The following is a 20,898-nucleotide window of genomic DNA, read 5'->3' on the forward strand; positions in this document are numbered from 1 at the left end:
CGTCTTGTGTACATTGGTGAGGTGAGCGAGCAGCTGCCTGAGCGAGCGTGCTTTCATGTTGTACGGTAAAATTCAATCTCCTCTTTTTTACTCCAGCTAAAGTTGTTAGTTAGCAAGGCGAGTAGGAGCGCAATCTGCAGGATACTAAGCGCAATAACATTTAAAAAAAAAAATAATAATAATAATAAAAAAATAAATAATAATAATCGGTTGTAATCGGCGTCTTTTTGGCAGATGTTGATTTTTTTTAAAAAGGCTATAATCGGCCGATTAAATCGGCAGGCCGATGAATCGGTCGGGCCCTAATCTGAAGGGGCTTGAAAGATATGCCTCTCTGTTCTCCCCATCAAAGTCTTTATTGCTGGTGTAATTGAGATAAAGGGATCTTGATTGGAGGAGGAGCAGGAGGAGAGGTAAGAGGGGGAGCAAAACAAAAAGTACTAAACAATGAGCACCATCTTAAGATTTCGCTTCATCTCCGTCCTCAGCACCCTGGGTCAGCAGGGGTGGGGGCACAGAGGGACCCCAACCCCCCCGAAAGAGGAACCCCCCCCCCCACCCCCCGCTATCGGCCGTCTCCCGTGGCAACAGCCGGTCCTCCATTCTCCTCCCAGCTTTGTGGATTTTTATTTTTTGCGTTTTTCTAATTTTGTGCAAAGAGTGAAGCCGTGCGATGCGGAACGCGTGAGTCCAATACCCTGTCTCCTAGGCGTGCACGTGAGCGTGCACAGGGGAGGTGCACATCTTTGCCAGGCTGTTTGATTTATTATTTTTTTTGCCTTTCTTTGCGTTTCTTTAAGATTTTGCTTCCACTGCACGACGTACGACTCCGGGTTACCAAAACGCACAAACCGAGACCCCGGGCCCGTCTGCTTGGGAGCCACACTCTCCCGCTCATTCACACCGTCAACACCCTCACACACGCTGGGCCGGGCCCCGGGGCCCGGGCCCCCCGGCGCTACACAAAGACGCGGCTGTGCCGGCTGATCTTCAGGATCTTGCTGAGGCGCTGCTTGGCCGTCGCCATGCCCTTCTTCGGCCGCTTGCCTGCAAGGAAACACAACATGAATATAGAGATGGTTCATTCATACTCGCATCACACCGACGGCAGGCGTCACACAGCGCCTCCTCTCAAAGGGACTTCAGGGAGCCTGTTAAGGAGCGGGGGGGCATGCTGCTCCAGGTCTCAGGTGAGGAGGGGATGGAACCCAACACCGTACGACCCACAGTGCACGGCCGACGCGAGCAATACTGCCGAGTAAGGATCAAAGTATGAAGGGGGTGGTCCGAACCTTTGGTGGCCTGGTTGCTGATGGGCGGGGGGTTGGGGGCGGGCCTCTTGGAGGGGTGCAGCGGGGGGGACATGGAGGGGTCACAGTACTGGTAGGTGTCCGTCTCCGGACCTCGGTGGTCCCAGGCCTCGCTGCTGCTGTTCCCCTGGCTGTCCATGGGGCTCTTCGCGTCGCCGTGGAGACGAGGGTGGAGGTGCGGCGGCCCCCCCGCCGGCGTCGGCATGGGGGGGCCCTCGGGCCCGGACCACCAGGGCTCCGGGGGCCCATGGCCCTCCTTCTGGGGGTCCGAGGGGCACAGGAGGCCGGCCATGGACAGCATGCCCTGGATGGCCTCTGCTGTGCTGGGTGAGGTAGGACGTTCTCTGAGGACACACACACACACACACACACACACACACACACACACACACACACACACACACACACACACACACACACACACACACACACACACACACACAGTGAGCACATTGTGTGGGATGCGGCTCTGAATGAGTGAACTGAGAAGTGATGAAGCGCTCTGGAACGGAACGGACTGGAGCCCCACTCAGTTCCCCCGTCGGAGGTGGTGGTGTTGTGGTTAGGGGAGGTGTGGTGGGGGTGGACACGTGGCTGTGTCGGGGGGAGCGTCTCACCGTTTGAGTGGTCTGTGTTTGTTCCTGAGTGTCTGGACACCATGGGGGTCCAGCTCGATGGTGTGCCCTGAGCCCTGCTGGCCCCCCCCCTCCAGGGATCCCGAGTCCTCCTCCTCAGAGGAGGACGAAGAGGAGGAAGACGAAGAGGAGGAAGAGGAGGAGGAGGACGACGACGACATCGAGGAAGGAGATGACGAAGACGAGGATAATGCTTTCTGCTGGACGGGGACAGAAAGGGAGACGAGGTGAGAGACGGCCCCCCGTGTTGCATCACGAGGTGGGACCTCATCCGGCATTAACACACTTCTTCTCAGAGAGGGCATCTCGGGGTCTGATTGAAGAACAGCGGAACACAACGATCTAATGCTGGCTCACGCTACACCATGAGAATCCCGACATTTATGCCCGATTTCCCCCTCCCCCCCGGAAGCAAAGCCCTGATTGGTTGATGGTCTGAGGAAGCTAAGGACCTAAATCAAAGGTTTTAAAACCAGTCTCAGTCCCAGGAGCATTGTGGGGGATGAGGCGGTACCGGGGGGGGGGGGGGGGGGGGCATACCTGGGGTGGGGAGTCGCTGTCCGAGTCGCCGTCTGATCGGCCGCTGGAATGTTCCGAGGCCCCGCCCCCGAGCGCCACTGGGCCCCTTGGCTCCGCCCCCGCGGACGGATCACAAAACCTCTTCTCTCCTGGGCTGTGAGGCTCCGGGCGGCCCCCCTGGGGTCTCTGGTCCTTGGCCGGGCCTCCGGCGCTCTGGGGCCCCTGCCAAGCCTCCGAGGGACTCCCCTGCTCCGCCTTGATGGGACTGCCGCCCGCGCTCAGCCGCCGCACGTCCCTGCAGGACACACGGGCCAGGGTTAGCCAGGGTTAGCCAGGGTTAGCCAGGGTTAGCCAGGGTTAGCCAGGGGTGTGTGGTAAATGGACTGCATTCATACAGCGCTTTGCTAACCAGTGGCCACTCAAAGCGCTGCACAACACTGCCTGACCTTCACCCATTCATGCACACACATTCACACGCCGACGGTCGGGGTCAACCGTGCAAGGCGACAGCCAACTCGTCGGGAGCAGTGGGGGTTCAGGGTTCAGGCTGCGGCTCATCCGGCCGTTGCTCCGTCTGGCTACTTCAGGCGTCTCACCGGATGATGCGTCCGTTCACCAGAGTGAGCCTCAGGTGGTTGTCCTCCAGGAACTCGAGCGCAGCGGCCGAGGCCGTGGACACCTTGTTCAGCTTCCCGTGGACCGTGGAGCAGAAGGCCGGGTCCTGGGGGGGGGGGGGGGGGGGGGGGGGCACACCGTTATAGTCTGTCTGCCTGCCTCTAGCCCTGTCTGTCTGCAGCCTACTGCTGGCTGGGTGCAGAGAGGCAGGACTGCCTTTACTCTGTCCTTCCTGTCTGTCTGTCTGCACGCAGCCAGACAGACAGGACTGCATCTGGTCCTGCGTTTGCAGTCTACTGCGGTCTGTGTGCAGGCAGACAGGATGCTTCTATTCCTGTCTGTCTGTCTGCAGCCTGTGGCTTAAGGTATAAACAGCTGAACAGCATCATGAGCATAGATCACCGGACCAGCGTGGCTTATCAACACCGTATCAGTACTGGTACTTTAAAATCAGAGAGTGCTTCTAAATGAGCCCAAATAGGGTTCCTACCACCCTCCACATGCACGTCATTCCTTCCAAGTTTAAATCTTTCACTCGTCTTTACAAACCAGGAGGCTATATCCGAACGGCTCTGGCGTGGGATCATCCTGGCGTTGCCATGGCAGCGGTGACTCACCTCCTCCAGGGGCCCCACCTCCAGCCTCCTCAGCACCTCGCGGGTGTGCCTCTCCAGGACGTCCAGGTTGGACGAGGCCTTGGGGGCGAGCCTCTGCTGCTCCCTCAGCTTGCGGGCGGCCCGCCGGGCGCGCCTCGCCTGGCACAGCCTCTCCAGGGGCGAGCGTCCCGCCGGGGACCCCCCGCCCGCCCCCGGACCCCCGCCGGAGCCGGCCGCGCCGCCCGCCGCCGCCGCCACCACCGCCGGCGCGGTCGCCGCGACCACGCACACCGGGGGCTTCGCCGGCTTCACGGCCACGCCCCCGGGCTCCTCCTACAGACCAGGGGAGCAGAACTCAGAACAGGAGCCTACTGGAGACCACATGGAGACTCACCACAGAGAGTGGCTATGAGGAACCTTAGAGGGACACGGGAACACTGGTTTACATCTAGTCTAGTTTTTTTAGATGTTTGTCACTAACAGGCTGTCATGGCTGCTGCTTCATTAAAGCCCCTTTCGGCCCCGTAACTGTCGAAACTAGTCTTTTGATACACCGCCTGACCGCAAACTGGGTCCTGATTGGCCGGTTGCTGCTCCCTTACCTCCAGGTAGCGGACTTCTTTGGTCAGCTCTTTGATGAGGTGGTTCGGCCTGATGTGGTCCGGCACCTCGCTGGTGGGCTCCGTCACCTGCACACAACAACCAAGGTCACACCACAGAGAAATCAGATTCACACTACAGTGAAACCAGAGTCACACCACAGTGAAACCAGAGTCACACCACAGTGAAACCAGAGTCACACCACAGTGAAACCAGAGTCACACCACAGAGAAACAGGACTCAGTCCACAGAGAAAAAGGACTCAGTCCTCATTCACCTTTTCTTCCCTACGCCTCTTTCTTGGGTTTTGGCCACCAACGTCATAGCCAAAGTACATAGTATATCGCCACTAAAAAGGGCTACGCTTTGTAAACTTGGCTACTGGGTAAGAGGGAATGACGCCAGAACATTTAATATCCGGCTGAAGCTGGATGAGGTGGAAGAATGAAGTGGTAAACCCTACCAGAGTAGGCCTCCATTATAACAACACTTCTCTGACCAACCACTGGGGGGAAGTACAGACTGGAGCAGTTGGTCACAGATGGTCTGTGGGTCTCGACCCCCTCACCTCTCTCTTGAGCCAGGTCTTCAGGGCCCCGATCAGGGCTTTCACCCCCTCCACCAGGTAGGTTTGGGGGGGGCGGCTGTCCTCTCGAAGCTCTGAGAACAGACAAAGTGGTTATTTTCTAATGAACACCTGAAGGGTTACAGATTACACTCCTACCATCATATGAACACAGTCTCATGTTGTATTTATATAATGGGTAAGACTGTTTTGTTTTAACTTGGACTGCACACAGTGTAGACTTCTTAACGAGGCTTTCCATAGAAAGTGGATTATTATTACTAGAGTTTGAAAAGTTTAAGGTAGAGGTTAGGGACATCTTGCTCTATGAAACCTACAGGTAGACTGCTGTAATTGGGTTTGGAACCCAGAAATAGGGTTAGGGGTATTGGGAGTTAAACCCCATTACCACTATGCCCATCCCTTCCCTCTTCAACCTAATTTCTGATTCGTCAGGGCTGTGTCACACGCTAGGACTGAGACACAAACTAGAAGAAGAAGAAGATGGAAACCAACGCACCTTTCAGCGTCTCCAGTAGGTTCTTGGCGACGTACCAGCAGATGGCCTCGAAGTAGGGGAACTTGAAGAGGTCGGGGGTTTTGAGACGCCTCTCCATCTCATAACACCTGGAGCACACAGCCAATCATGTTACAGCTCACACAACACCTGGCTTACACACAGCCAATCCCGATACAGCTCACACAACACCTGGCATACACGCGACCAATCACGGTACAGCTGAAACAACACCTGGCATACACACAGCCAATCAAGTTACAGTTCAAACAAAACCTGGTTTACACACATGCAATCCCGATACAGCTCACACGACACCTGGCATACACAACAAGACCATTTTTATTTCACTACACAAGCCCCATGAGGCTCATCCTTAAAGCACCAGTCTGGTTCCGTTCTGCGGGGTCTGTGTACCTGAGCTGCATGCCGATATTGAGGTTGTGGAGGAAGTTGCCTCCGAAGGCCATACAGTCTTGAGAGGTAAGAACAGCATGGATCCATCCTGCAGGGGGCAGCAGAGGACAGAGCAGAGTTAACTCACACAATCGGCCTCAATTTCAGAGCCATCAGTATGCGAGTTCAAACTCTACATGCAACATGCACACTAAAACATATAACCCCCCCCCCCCCCCCCCCCCAAGTGTGGTCGTAAAGACACGGCCAGACCAACGATGATTCATTTACATTCAGGGCATTAAGCAGACGCTTAAAAATGACGCTGTACACTTGTAAGAAGAAAGAGAAACAACTGTATTGCTGTCAGTACAGTTAGGATGTTCATCGAAACGAAGTGCCAAGCACTCACATTAGCTAGGTTAACCCATTCCCTGTATACAACAAAGCTAAGATGCTACACAATGTTAAGTACAATTTTTAAGTGCGTAGAAGGGGTTTTGGGGGGGTCAGTTGGGCGGTAATGTCGAATCTAGTTGTACCTTTAACAAGTGAGTCATGAGTCTCTTGGGGAAGCCGGGGTTCATCCCAGAACTTTCAAATCTACTCCCTCTGCAGAGTTCGAGGAGATAGGGCAGCCCCTATAATGACGGCCGTCCCCTCAGATGAACCAGAGAGACTAACAGAACCAGAGCCATGGGGGGGGGGGTATGTGGACATGGCTGGCTGGCTGGCTCCTAGTGACCCCTGGTCCTAAAGTCTTCACCCCCACCTCTGCCAACTCTGGGGGAGGACAATGGAGTGGGGGGGGCCTTTGTCAGGGAGGGTGAGGCGTGATGGATGGATGTGGAGCCTGGACCCTAACCCCCCCCCCCCCCCCCCCCCCGGGTGACGGATTAACTGTCACCCTGGATGACGTCCGGACCAAAGAGCCAAGACGTTGTCAAGAAAGAGCACACACCCCTTTTGTTTCCTGTGTGTGTGTGTGTGTGTGTGTGTGTGTGTGTGTGTGTGTGTGTGTGTGTGTGTGTGTGTGTGTGTGTGTGTGTGTGTGTGTGTGTGTGTGTGTGTGTGTGTGTGTGTGTGTGTGTGTGTGTGTGTACCTGTGGGGATGAGGAGGGTGGTCCCCTGGGGAACCACACACTTGTAGCACTTGTCCACTTTGTCCCCAAAGAACACCTCACTCTGATTGGTCGAGGAGCTCCACGCCTCGTACAGTGCGAGGTTGGCCACAGTGGGCGGGATCAGGTAGAAGATCTTCTCCCCCTGTGGGCGAGTGACAGACAGAGGGAAAGAGCGAGAGAGGACAAGAGAAAGAAGAGAGAAACAGAGATTGAGAGACGAGGAGGAAGATGGAGGGGAGTTGGTGTTAATACGGTCGGGTCGCTCCGGGTCACTGCTCCTCAGACACACTGCAGGCCAGCCAGCGGTTCTGTATGAAAACAACCCCCCCCTTGGCCCCCCAGCTCCCCCCCCAGCCCTGTCAGTCAGAGGGGGGTGAGGACCAGGGCTGACCTCAGAGGGAATGCTTTAGAAGACATCTCTCAGCGCTAGAGGAAGGCACCGGGCTACCAGGCGCGGGCCTCAGCACTCAACGCTACGAGAAGATACCACCCCCCTATCTATACTATCTTCCCGACCTATCTTCACGCCTTAACGTACGCGCAGCCATGGAAGACACCAACAGCCTATCTTTACGTGTGGCACGTCACATGAAGATACAGATAACGAGGCTGACGCGACATCTCCACGATACACGAGTAAACAATGCACAGTACAGATAGCCAACACTGGCGTTTCTCCCTGTGAGAGGGCGTAACCATGACTACACACGAGGACCCCCAGAGACCCCCCTCCTCCTCGTACCCAGAGCACGTGGTACCACACGGAGGTGCCCCCGAAGTCGATGTGGAAGTCCGTGTAGCAGCCCTTCACTCCCATCAGGCAGTACTTCTGCACGAAGGGCTTGGGGAAGAACGAGTCGTCAGGCCAGTAGTTCTCCACCCAGGACATCTTCTGGGCCACGTCCGGGACCACCACCAGCTCAGACATCCTGGAGGGGACGAGCGGGGGGGGGGGGGGGGGGGGGGTTATTAGTGCACTGAAGGGGGCCCCGAAAACGTTCCATGCTTTCACCTTGTGGAGGGACTTATGGATACATTATTGAGGTCATCACAGCGGCAGAAGAGGGAGACCGCCAAAAAAAGTACCAAATGCTAAACGTCTTTGTAATAGACACATTAAATATAATATTAATGATTGTTTTTACCTAAATAATAGTGTTTGTTGTGCATTCCATCAAAGTTTTTGCAAACTTTGTATTGAAATGTTTATTTAGTGTATTTAATTAGTGTTAGCTAACTAAAGGGACTGGGAGCGAGGGACTGTTCCTCTCACTGTTCCCACTGGCCTCCTTGCAGTAATCATTTAATAGGTTTCTAGAACCCACGTCATCACGTAGAGGTCTCTAGAGCTACGGGTCTAGAACCCACGCCATCACGTAGAGCTCTCTAAGGCTACGGGTCTAGAACCCACGTCATCACGTAGAGCTCTCTAAGGCTACGGGTCTAGAACCCACGTCATCACGTAGAGCTCTCTAGAGCTACGGGTCTAGAACCCACGCCATCACGTAGAGCTCTCTAGAGCTACGGGTCTAAGAAACCATGTCATCACGTAGAGCTCTCTAGAGCTACGGGTCTAGAACCCACGTCATCACGTAGAGCTCTCTAAGGCTACGGGTCTAGAACCCACGTCATCACGTAGAGCTCTCTAGAGCTACGGGTCTAGAACCCACGCCATCACGTAGAGCTCTCTAGAGCTACGGGTCTAAGAAACCATGTCATCACGTAGAGCTCTCTAGAGCTACGGGTCTAGAACCCATGTCATCACGTAGAGCTCTCTAGAGCTACGGGTCTAGAACCCATGTCATCACGTAGAGCTCTCTAGAGCTACGGGTCTAGAACCCACGTCATCACGTAGAGCTCTCTAGAGCTACGGGTCTAGAACCCATGTCATCACGTAGAGCTCTCTAGAGCTACGGGTCTAGAACCCACGTCATCACGTAGAGCTCTCTAGAGCTACGGGTCTAGAACCCATGTCATCACGTAGAGCTCTCTAGTGAGAGGAGATCTGGGCTAATTGCTCAGACCCTACCGCTCCGTAGAGAAAACCCATGAAAGTTTTTTCTTAGGGTGGGTGGTTTTGCGAGCAGGGAGAGGGAGGGCTGAGAGAGGGATTGGAGGGCAGAGAGAGGGAGGGGGGAGGGCAGAGAGAGGGAGGGGGGAGGGCAGGGAGAGGGAGGGGGGGAGGGCAGGGAGAGGGAGGGGGGAGAGCAGGGAGAGGTGGGGGGGGGAGAGTAGGGAGAGGTGGGGGGGAGAGCAGGGAGACGGGTATCTTTCATACGTTTAACAGACTATTTGTATGTTTATGGTTCTAATTGTTCCTCGATACAGGAGCTCTCTTCCATCCTGCCAACGTACTGAGAACAAAAAGAGACCTCTTATTGGTAACAACCTAGTTTAAACACATCTAAACAATCCAACGTTCTTCTGGAGCGGCGGTGAACGTCCTTGCACACAGTATGACCTTTAACCTCTGCAGAGGAAGAAATTACACAAATCAACAGAACCGGAGAGCGGATCAAAGAACAGCTGGCTCAGGGGGTACTCTGTGTCCCTCTCGTGTACCCACCGGGTGTCGGAGAACTCCAGGCTGATGAGGTTCAGGACTTTGGGCCGCTGGTCGCCGGTGTAATACTTGATGAACTCGCTGAGCTTCATCTTGCTGTCCGCCTGCCGCGCCACGTCGATCACGTCGATCACCTTGTTGCCCCCTGGGAACCAGCAGGAGCCACCATTAACACCAGTAACACCACAGTGAGGAACGCTAAAGGTCATCGCAATGTGAGGACCAACCAGTTATCAAATGAGGAAGGAAGAGTGACCCTTTGATCAGAACGTGACAACCATCACTAGGCAGTTTATTTTAAACATTTTATTTTAATTTTCAATGCAGAGATAGCTAATCATTCCGATGCAGAAACGCAGGAAATGAATGGAAAACACTCAATCTGTCGAGTTTCTACTGGGTTTAACAGGATGGGCTGAGGGAATATTACTTTTGGAAGAACCAGTGGACAGGATATTAAGTCATACAGTTTGGATTCAAACTCAGTTTTTTCCAAACATGCTGCTTCTCAAATCAACTTTCCTTCCATTTCCCTTTGACTCTCCCCCCATGCCAAACCAAGATGGCTGAAGAATAACAATGCATCCACGTCCAAACCACTGAAGACTGGTTTAAATACCGAGAGGAGGGGGAGGCAGGGGGCTGGAACAGAGACTTCAGCAGTATCTGTTTTAATTGGCTGAAGAGTGGGACGTGGGCGGGGGGGGGGGGGGTCAGGGACCCACCGCTGCTGCCTCTCTGAACACGTGCAGAACGACGGCCCCTGGGGGGTCCTGCCATCAGTGGGGGGGGGGGGGGGGGGGTTAACAGATGACAGATCTACGGCCTGAGTCTATGCACAAAAAACAAAATCATATTCTGAAAACCAGAGTCGGCCCTTCTGAAGGACGAGAGGAGGAAGGGTGTACGTGTGTGTGTTGTGTGTGTGTGTGGGGGGGGGGGGGGGCGTCACGCTGTGAACCCCCCCAGACAGGGAACCAGGGGCATGAGGGCAACCCGACAGCTGGCCCCCCTCTCCTCCTACGCACACCTTGCAAGGCACGCTGGCCCCCAGCTGGCCAGCGTGTGACGACAGACAACAGCTGGACTAAAGGCACACACACACACACACACACACACACACACACACACACACACACACACACACACACACACACACACACACACACACACACACACACACACACACACACACACACACACACACACACACACGCCCCCCCTTTTCGGGTAACAAAAGGTGTGCATGGCCAATGCTTCCCATGACCCAAGTTCTACTGCCCGTGGCTCTCCGTCTCCCCCACGCTGGACATGCACACGGGGGGCTGGGTTTGAATGTTTGTTTCTCCCCCTTTAGTGAGCATCCTGGCTGAAGAGCAGAAGCTGGGCAGGAGACCCCAGCATCCAGGCTCTCTCGCCTCCCTCTCATTGTGTGGACACTAAGAAGTGTAACCCAACCCGACCCAGAATGAGAGCACCTGCTCCCCGTCCAGCCAGAGAGGCTCACGGGACGCCGGGCGAGAGAGTGAGAGAATCGCTCTGTAATCTGAACTTAATGATAAAACCATCAGCGGCCGGCTTGTAACCGGACTCCCTCCCCTTCCGCCGGGGGAGCCTTCATGGTCACGCCCCCGCCCCCCCCGCCTCACAGCTCTTTGATCTGATAAGTGGGCGAAGAAGACGACCTCCTCCTCCTCACAATACGCTACAGATGGCTCTCTGATTGGCCGATTGCGATCAACTGCTCTGAGACAGAGTGGTGACCCCACCTGCCCTCACCTGGGACGCCGATGGGTGTAGGGTGCTTGTTTGTATAAGTGTGTGTGTGTGTGTGTATGTATGTGTGTGTGCATTAGTGTGTGTGTTTGTACATGTAGCAGGGGGGTCCCGGCCAGGGGGAGTCCTGGTCGGGGGTGGGTCCTTACCCACGTACTGCTCCACGTCCCTGACGGAGAAGCTGGGGGGGGGCAGCCGGAGCCCCAGCCCCTCCATCTCCGTGACGGCGATGGGCTGACTGAAGCCGTGCTTCTCCAGGTAGCGGGGGGTCACCGACTCCCCCGGCATCCTCACCAGGACCTCCTCCCCGCTGACACACACACACACACACACACACACACACACACACACACACACACACACACACACACACACACACACACACACACACACACACACAGTAAGCTTCACTGTTACAGCCTGAATTTAGTCTTTTGTTTTGTTTCATTAATTCGATATTTGTGCGGAGGCATTCATTTTCACATTGAACATAATTGAAGTGTCAGTGAAGCCCCTCGTTCAGCTATCTATTTATCTATACCATACATCCCTCTGTATCTCTATACCATACATCCCTCTGTATCTCTATATCGAGAGGCGTCTCTCGAGCGTACCTGGCGAAGCTTCTGTTCTGCAGCTGGGAGATGAACACGGCCGTGCCAGCCTGCACCGGCTTGCTGCCGTCGTCGGGCTCTGTGTAGTCGTGCCGGTGCCAGTTGGTCCGTCTCTTCACTGAGGAGCACAGAAACACGGGGCCACACAGTCAGGGGCCGACACCACCATAGTCAGGGGCCGACACCACCACAGTCAGGGGCCAGCCACTTTACAAGGGCACCAGCGGTTCTCAGCCTAGAGCGCTCTGCTGGCCCACTGCAACTTGCATTGTGCTGCGGCCGATAGTTCAACCAGCTTTAACTCTGTTTAATTCCTGTCCTGCATAGCAGGGACGAGACGTTGGGTAAGCCAGCACTGTATTCCATCATTACTGTGTTTTCGCATATCTCTGCCATCCCTACTGTCGTGTGAATCACGCCGTCGGTCTTCAGTGAGCCGCACAGACCGCTTTCATGTTTAAGTTACTGGGTGATTGCCAAGCACAACTGTGTCACACCAGTAGGTCTTCCGCTGGCTGGCTGCGTGGTGAAGGCTGAGGTAGCGCTAGACGGCTGTTGTGAGTGGGCGGACAGCCTGGTCCCTAGACGGCTCGAGACTCTGAGCCTTTCAGCACAGAGTCGCTCACATCACCAGACATTAGAGACGGGAGAGGGGGGGGGCGATGTGCAGAATGGAGTTTTGATTTGGAAAGAGAAAACTGTGGAAGAGACCGGAACGGAGAGAGAGGCAGCGACAGGGGGGGGGGGGGGGAAAGGAAGAGAGAGAGAGAGAGAGAGAGAGAGAGAGAGAGAGAGAGAGAGAGAGAGAGAGAGAGAGAGAGAGGAGAGAGAGAGAGAGAGAGAGAGAGAGAGAGAGAGAGAGAGAGAGAGAGAGAGAGAGAGAGAGAGAGAGAGAGAGAGAGAGAGAGAGAGAGAGAGAGAGAGAGAGAGAGAGAGAGCGCACGCCAGACGGGAGCAGGGAGAGACAGACAGAAAGAGAGATTGATACAGAGATATGGGAGAGAGGGAGGGACAGGCAGAGAGACACTCACTCAGGGAGGGTCCGTTAACGACATCGCAGTTGGGACAGTGGTACACGTCGATGTCCACCGCATGGTGCTCCTCCACCTGCACACAGCTGGAGAGAGAGGGAGGGGGGGAGAGAGAGAGAGGGAGGGGGGGAGAGAGAGAGAGAGGGAGGGGGGGAGAGAGAGAGAGGGAGGGGGGGAGAGAGAGAGAGAGGGAGGGGGGGAGAGAGAGAGACAGAGACAGAGGGAGAGACAGAGAGACAGAGACAGAGACAGAGAGACAGAGACAGAGACAGACAGCGCACAGTTAAAAATAAATATATTTTGTCTTTTGCTACACTCAGAAAAATAAATGAGTCCTGTTGATTTTCCTTAAGAGAGACATTTATACATGTTGGTAGTGGATTCATTGCCCACACTGGTCTGGAGGCACAACACACATGAGATGAACCCAGCACTGAGTCTTAAGGCCCGGTGGTCAGTCACTCCTTTGGCTGAGGGCCGAACTGGTTCACACCATGATGCGTGTTTACAGAACCAATGCTGACAACATGTCATGTGGCTGAGCTGTAATGTAGGTTGTTAATCAAAAGATGCTGAAGTTAGTCACAGATCATTGTGGCTGAACTGAATGGTGGTGATGATGGTGTTAACAGACCGCACAGTTCTGGGTCTGGCTGATGGAGATCTCTTGGTTGGAGGTTGTGAGGAACAGGCACAGCTTATTGGGAATACTCATAATTCAGAAGACGTCCCCAGGAGTACAAAGAGCTTGCACCCAAATAGTACCTGAATGCTACTGATGGGGTACTGAGATCTGCATTGCTAGGAAACCAGTCTGCTACTTAAAGTCCACACAACTGAAGGATGAGGGAGATGTCACACCCTCGCCACAGTAACAGGCCACTGTCTCGTATGGGAGCTAATTCACCACGGGGAAACATCTTGGCTTCTGAGGGGAACGAATCAAATCAAGCACAGAGTGTGTTAGACTCAAATGACCTGAATAGACAAACACAGAACAGGTTGGATAAACAGAAAGAAGCACACACACACACACACACACACACACACACAGACACAGTTCCGCTTGCATTGAAGAAAAAAAATACGCTTTAAGTCAACAAGAGGAGCTGATGTTTCTAATCTCCAGCCAGCATGTCGTGGTTCTGCCTTCATATCATTGGGACCTCAGGAGGTTCAGACTATGAGGACTAGGGAACGTTTGCTCAATTGTTTGTTGTTCGAGACTGAAACCTCAAAATCTTGTTTGTCTTCCAGTACATACAAGTGTCCTTTTTGATTATGTTTATTCCTTGTTCTTTAGGTTCAACTTCACGGAACGTCTTGTTACTGTCAAGTGTACCGACCACAAGCTAGCGGGTAGCTAGCTATCAGCCTGGGCTGTCTATTGAGCACATTACACTATAATCACACACTGAGGACAACAGGTGCACAGTGGGCCACACACACGTGGTGTTTGGCTGGTTGGTAGTATGACCGCCCTGAGCGGAGGGGGGGATGAGCAGGCTGCAGCTCCCACTATCAGTTCCGATCTGAGGGGAACGGCAGGAAGTCGTAAAAGGGGACACAAAGGCTGTGAGCCATTAGCTCTGCAGGAAGTGATGAGTTTTCTGACCGGGCTGACCCGCCCCGGCATTCCAACACACAGGAAGTCCACACAGACACACACACACACACGTCCATCATGAAGAGGGACATTGTTAAAAAAGTAGACTTCTTCGAGACAAACGGCAATACAGAGCACTGGCTGTGAACATCTGAGGACTCATTCATAATAATACGTTTTTGTTTGATAGATTATGATTAATGTTAATAACTTAATATAAAAAATTCTGTGATCGTTTTTAAGATAAAATGGATGACTTCTGCTACATTAACAGCCAGCGTGCAGACAACTCGTTTTACAATCACTAAAAACGGAGACTGAAAACTTTAAAATGATGCAGACTCTGGGATTGTGTCAAGTCTGTACGGGGGAAACCGGCCCAGACACCCAGTATCCTGATTGGATCAGGCACGATGTGATTAGTAACGCCCCCATCAGGGGACCCTCTCCTGAAGAAACAAACAGCATCGGACGTACCTTCCCATGGTGAATGCAACTTGGTCAAATATTTTTCAGATTGCTGTTCTCTGTTGCTGAGATTATTTCTGAAACAGTGCTAGATCGCCTTTCTGGATGGAGATCGTTTTATGTTTTTTTTTAACTGTACACACAGAAGTGTGGAAGGTGTGCTCTGAAAAACCCCTGCAATAATCACCTTAGCACACACACACACACACACACACACACACACACACACACACACACACACACACACACACACACACACACACACACACACACACACACACACACACACACACACACACACACACACACACACACACACAGGAGAAAAGGGGTGGACACACCGAAACCCGGTCTTCACAGGGGAAGAAAGGAGAGAATCTTAACAAACCCGGGCACAACCCCCTCATCCACCGGGGGTCTGACAGAGGGGCTGCACCATGGCAGGCCGATCCAGGGCACCACACACAATGTCCCGATTCTCCTCCGACCGCCAGCGTAGGGAGACGGGGAGCGGGTGAGGGGGGGCTGTAGCGCATCCAATCGAGACCAACGTCACATCACGCTCGGGGATAAAAGCAGCGCCACCACAACCATCTGCACCGCCATCTGGGCGGATAAAGAAGGACGTGTCCTCCTGTCACAATACGCCAGTGTTGCCATCAGTAGGTGTTAGAGCTGCTCTAAACAGGGATCCCGTTTGGCGGGCGATTTATCCCGATGTACTAGCAAAATGGGGGACCGCATTGAGCTGGCATTGTGCGCGCTGACCTCCTAACCCAGTGAGCGAGCCACGTGTCGCTGCCGAGCCAAACATCGTCTCTGACAACAAGGGAGCCTTCAGCTTCTCCACGCCCAGCCAGTGTTGGCCTCGCCCCTCTCCTCCCACCTTCCCATCTCTGTGCCACTTTCTTTCTCTGTCCTCATCTCACCCTCTTTCTCGGTCCTCATTATCCACCTCCGTCACTCCCTCCCTCTCTCTGTCTGTCCCTCCCTCAGTCCACCCCTCTCCCCTCCTCATATTCTCTTATTTCCCTGTCCCTCTCAGTCCTCTCCCTCCCACTACTTCCTGTCCTCTGGGCACCTCCCTTCCTGTGTGGGTGAGAGGGGAGCTTGTTCAACACGTAGCACTCTGTGAGACACCATTGTCTGTGAGAACGCACCCATCTGGGGTGTTGGAGCATGCAGGTAAGAAGTCGGACACAAAGAGAGGACCTCAAAACGTTCTCATAACACCGTCTCCAGCGGTTTACACGCTTGGTACAGACACAGTAAGAAACCACAGAAGCAAGTGTACATTTCCTGCCCATCACTCTCAGACATGACCACGAGTGTTATGTTTTGTTGCACAAAGAGGAAGGGCGGAGCACTTTTATTTTTATCTTCACCTCTGGCAGCTTGCTCACACGCTCAGCAGAAAGTGAAGTGGTCCGTGATGTCGTGTTCCACCCTGTTTACACCGAGTACCACAGCTTCGCGTGGCGCTCTAAGTACAGGCTCCGATCTAAATCGATGAAGGCTGCTCCGCTGAGCAAGGTTGAGCAGACGGACGCTCTGCGGGCAGCTAGCGCTTCAGTAGACGGGAGGTCTAGTTTGACACGGGTGACGGGGCTTACCCTAACCCTCACCCTACACAAGAATCAATGAACCAACATGCATGTGTTGAGGTCCATATCCACCGACTAAGCCTTCTGCTGCAGGAAGAGGGGTTAAAAAGCCTGACCTACTGGTCATAACACATTAGTAATTCATTATGAACAGAAGAGGTAGGCAGGATGTTTATCTCCATGCCAGTCTCCGTCCCTACACGAGCACATCCCGGGGACCTCCAAGCGTGTCCAGGGGACCTCCACACGTCCTGGAGCCTGCCCGTCGGCACACCTACCCACCCGCCCTTCTTCCATAGATTGGATCCAGATCTCGTTTTAATTAAAAGTCTGATATAGTTTCAGCCTCACCCACAATGCCACAGCGAATACTCTATTTTGGACCATTTATTTAGATATCCCGAATCAAAACTTGGAAAAAATGTATATCTACATAATAAAAAATGCATTCATAACATGTCGGACCAAAGCTGAATATAAAGTGGAACTTTATATTCATTTTTTATTAAATACTGTCTGTATTTCTCAGTATCCTGGTGAGACGGTGACACTTCTCAAGCCTACTGCAAGGGCATGCCAACTGCGTCGTTTTTACACATCATTAGCATGGCTACTACGTATAACAAGACTGGTAGATCCATAGAGGACTGTTAACATAGTTGTTATTGATCATCCCAACAGTCCCAAAGTGCCCCTTGCCTTCACTCTGAGGTCCTCGTGCTAATGAACCGACAACAAGCCTCATCCAGAGCTGTTCTTCATGACACACTTAAGAGATCAAACCCATGTCCTTCAACCATCCATCCACTCTGTGTAAACAGAGGTAGACACAGAGAGAGACAGAGGGAGAGAGACCATCCCTCTCTCTGAAGAGTGGCTAGCCGTCCGCAACACTGACTGATGGGGGGGTTGAACTTGGTCCGAGAGCGAGCCGGGATCAATCATCAATAATTAATCAATCAAGGAAACCCTGTGGCCCATCTAGCCTCTGGTCTGGACGTCTGAAACGCCATGTTCTGATCGATCAATTGAATGGGATCTGTTAATGACATCTGTTCATAACAGACAGTATTATTATTCCTACCATTAGGGTTAGACTGGAGACATTGGAGTTCAAACCTTCAGAACAGCAAACAGTCACCACTAAGCCAACCATGAACAGAACACATTTTTTTCTATGCTCTCACGCTCCTCTGATTGGTTCTCCAGTGAGCTGGTCGGGGGGTACCCGGCCTGCTTGGTCTTATCCCAGCTGGTAGCCTGGGCCGTTGGCGACATGCTAACAGAGACAGGTGACACTAAACAGAAACAGGCTCAGCGGCACCAAGACGTAAATCTCCCCCGCTGCACGCACACGCACACACACACACACACACACACACACACACAGTGCCAAGCAAGCACCAGGAATGCCAGTTACACAAACACCCTCACAACCACCCTCTCTCTCTGGCCAGCCCCGTGGGAACCGCACTAAAAACAAACCCAGGCTGCTCTACTTGCAGATGTGTTAATGCCGGTGTGCATTAGTCATCAATAGAGGAAGCTCCAGCGATTGTCCTCTCCTGCTCCTTGTCACGTGACACAGTCCTCTGGCTCAGACTCCACACCCATGTTTGGATGCGTGGGGACGTTCTTCCTGTTTCTTGGCTCACCCAGCGAGTGTGGTTACGCAACACGGTAATTTCAACAACAGCAAAACAGCTTATTGTGTTTACAGCGGGTTATCATGGAGATGCATCCATACACGAGTCAAAACCGCGGATACTTATGGAGATGATGGTTCAGGTGGGTAGCTGGTGACGCTGGATACCGAGGCCATGGACGTACATTCAACAGTCTCTCTTTTACTACAGGGGTACACATCGACAACACAAAGCAACTCTATAGAGAATATAATAAAAATAAATTGTGTTGGAACCATCGATCAGACCCCTGGATACATCCACCAGAGTGGTTATCGATAAATGAGACGTATCCAAATGTATAAATCAGAAACGTTCCACTGCTGCAGGAACACATTTTGATTGTTATATTGACGAGAAAGAGTGCCGTTTACCAGGAACCAGGTCGTGTACCTTTAAATAATACCCGGCCCGCCGCTAGGGGGCTACGCCATGTGCCGGCTCGGCTGAAAGAGGATTTAAATGGCCCAAGCTGTCTATCAAGTGCTCTATTCATAACAAGCTCCCCGTTCTCCTCCAGTCTTTTGAGGATTAACGAGCCAAAAAAACACCGTTTCAAACACAATAGTAGCTCAAAGAACGTGTGGAAATAAAGGTTAACTAGAAACTTAATTATTGTCGAAAATAAAATATTTTCGAAATAAAACATTAAATAAGTTAACCCTGATGGGGAAGTTAGGAGCCTACCCTCACATTGAATAACCCATAACGTTATAGTTCGTTTTTTTTTTTTACTGATTCTCAGTTTAAAACCAAAATCTGAATCAATAACATAATACAGAGAGGTTTTTAAAATCACCTAAAATGATAACGAAAAACCCCATGGCGACGTGCTGGTTCATGCTATTTAAATCAAGGAGACAAAAGCTGACCTAAATGCAAATCCATCATATCTCAGTCAGGCAGGCTTGGATCAGTGATCATGACTGACACACATCAGCCACCCCGACGGACCCACAAACACCAAACTACACACATCAGGCCCCCCCCCCCCCCCCCCCCCCCCAAAAAAAAAACCTAACTACACACACATCAGTACCCCAACAGACCCACAAACATCTAACTACACACGGAACCCTTTATGATCACCTAACATTACGTTACACAACACCATCACCATCACCACGCTGTGTGACGGGTCGGGGACCCACTCTAACCCAGAGCCGGGTCTCTAGGACGGACCCACTTTACCCCAGAGCCGGGTCGGTGTGACGGACCCACTCGAACCCAGAGCCGGGTCGGACAGACGAACCCACTATACCCCCGGAGTCGAGTCGGTAGGACGGACCCACTCTAACCCAGAGCCGGGTCGGTGAGACGGACCCACTTTACCCCAGAGCCGGTTCGGTCAGACAGACCCACTTTAACCTGGAACCGGGTCGGTCAGACAAACCTCCTCTGGGTTAGAGGGGGTCCGCCTGACTGACCCGGCTCCGGGTTAAAGTGGGTCGGTAAAACCCCCTTTCCGCCGTCAGTCATCAGACCCTTTAAACCGACAGCTAGCATTAGCAGCTAACACAGCTAGGGAGTCAACACCGCTCGCAGACCGTCGCATTCCCCGTGAAACGTCCCGTGTTAGTCCCTCCGAGCGGGCTCTACCCCTCCAGGGGACCGCAGTGGACCTACCTGCCGTGGAACCAGTCTTTACAGATGTCGCACTCGATCATGAAGCGGCTCACATCGTAGGGTTGCCGGCAGACACAGTACAGCGGGGCCGCCGCCATCTTCCCTCTGTCCCCAAACAACGCAGGAATGGAGAGGGGAGGGGCTCCCTCTCCCCCGGGCGGAAACAGCCGAGCGCGGCCGGAGATGCATGAGTCGGCCCTCATCCACGTACAACGTAGGCACAGACAATTAAAGGAGGGCACCCCAGCTCTGGCGTCGTTTTCAAATAGCTCACTTGCTTCCAGCTACTCCAAAAATACAAACTTCATAATGTTCACAAAATAACGCTGATATCTTCAGAATTCACTTTGCTCCAGTTGGTAAATATTTATATTTTGAGGTTTGTTTTAGGGTAGGCCTATAACTTGGCAATAAATCATTTAGTAGTTAAAATTTGAGCAGAAGAAAAAATCATTTTATTTTCTTCAAATATCCAACACAAATTTACAAACATGTAAATTAAACATTGTATTTCTTTATCGGTCTTGTTTCTGCTCTTTGTCATCAGAACTTAGTTTGTTAAAGAGTTGAGCCCGGTATGTCTCCGCGTGTCCGACGTGCTCTACGTGTCTGTGTTGAATAGCAATGGGCCACCGACCCACACCACGGGTCTGTGACAGCACCCATCCCCCCACCCATCTGTGATTCTCTGTCACTGAAAAGCCCCAGTGCCTGCTTGCATGCGAGGGACCCGGACAGTGGCGGTGCTGCAGATGTCTGTCTGTCTGCACATGTCTGTCTGTCTGCAGATGTACAGCATGGTTTCGTCTGGTTAGCTGCTCCGCTTTCTCACGCGACAGGAAATGTTGTTTAGTTCTTAAGAGACGAGGCTTTGAAAGAAAGAACAGCAGGTCCAACCAGGATGCACAAATTATGAAAACAATAACGAAATGCCCGCTATTACAGTATGCAAGCACTCAGGTGATATGTTGTTCTCCACAGTTTCATGTTAACAATAACACATTCATAAATAAACAAGAACCCCAGAATATATACCAATAAGGCTAGT

At 52.7% G+C, this 20,898-nt stretch overlaps 1 protein-coding gene across 1 annotated transcript; it reads right to left on the reverse strand.

Moving 5' to 3' along the window:
• Positions 1-569: 569 nt before the first annotated feature.
• Positions 570-20,045, reverse strand: kdm7aa (lysine (K)-specific demethylase 7Aa). Its single transcript, XM_056578228.1, has 17 exons — positions 19,851-20,045; positions 12,862-12,947; positions 11,831-11,948; positions 11,366-11,526; positions 9,444-9,585; positions 7,620-7,806; positions 6,857-7,019; positions 5,775-5,862; positions 5,361-5,467; positions 4,844-4,935; positions 4,263-4,364; positions 3,697-3,906; positions 3,061-3,185; positions 2,486-2,759; positions 1,928-2,145; positions 1,293-1,654; positions 570-1,047 (listed from the first exon to the last, which is right to left on the reverse strand). Exons 1-17 carry the CDS (start codon positions 19,946-19,948, stop codon positions 959-961), a joined length of 2,622 nt encoding a protein of 873 aa, XP_056434203.1. The 5' UTR covers positions 19,949-20,045; the 3' UTR covers positions 570-958.
• Positions 20,046-20,898: the final 853 nt, after the last annotated feature.

This window comes from Gadus chalcogrammus, chromosome 19 (genome assembly GCF_026213295.1).
Source record: "Gadus chalcogrammus isolate NIFS_2021 chromosome 19, NIFS_Gcha_1.0, whole genome shotgun sequence".
Taxonomy (NCBI): domain Eukaryota; kingdom Metazoa; phylum Chordata; class Actinopteri; order Gadiformes; family Gadidae; genus Gadus; species Gadus chalcogrammus.

What these genes read in the sequence shown, in the direction of transcription:
- kdm7aa (XM_056578228.1), bottom strand. Translation starts at nt 19,948, where the DNA reads ATGGCGGCGGCCCCGCTGTACTGTGTCTGCCGGCAACCCTACGATGTG. An exon ending in CAGAACAGAAGCTTCGCCAG is followed by an intron (nt 11,527 to 11,830) that starts GTACGCTCGAGA and finishes TGTGTGTGTCAG; the next exon opens with CGGGGAGGAGGTCCTGGTGA. An exon ending in AGGTGGGGCCCCTGGAGGAG is followed by an intron (nt 3,186 to 3,696) that starts GTGAGTCACCGC and finishes CCCCCCCCCCAG; the next exon opens with GACCCGGCCTTCTGCTCCAC.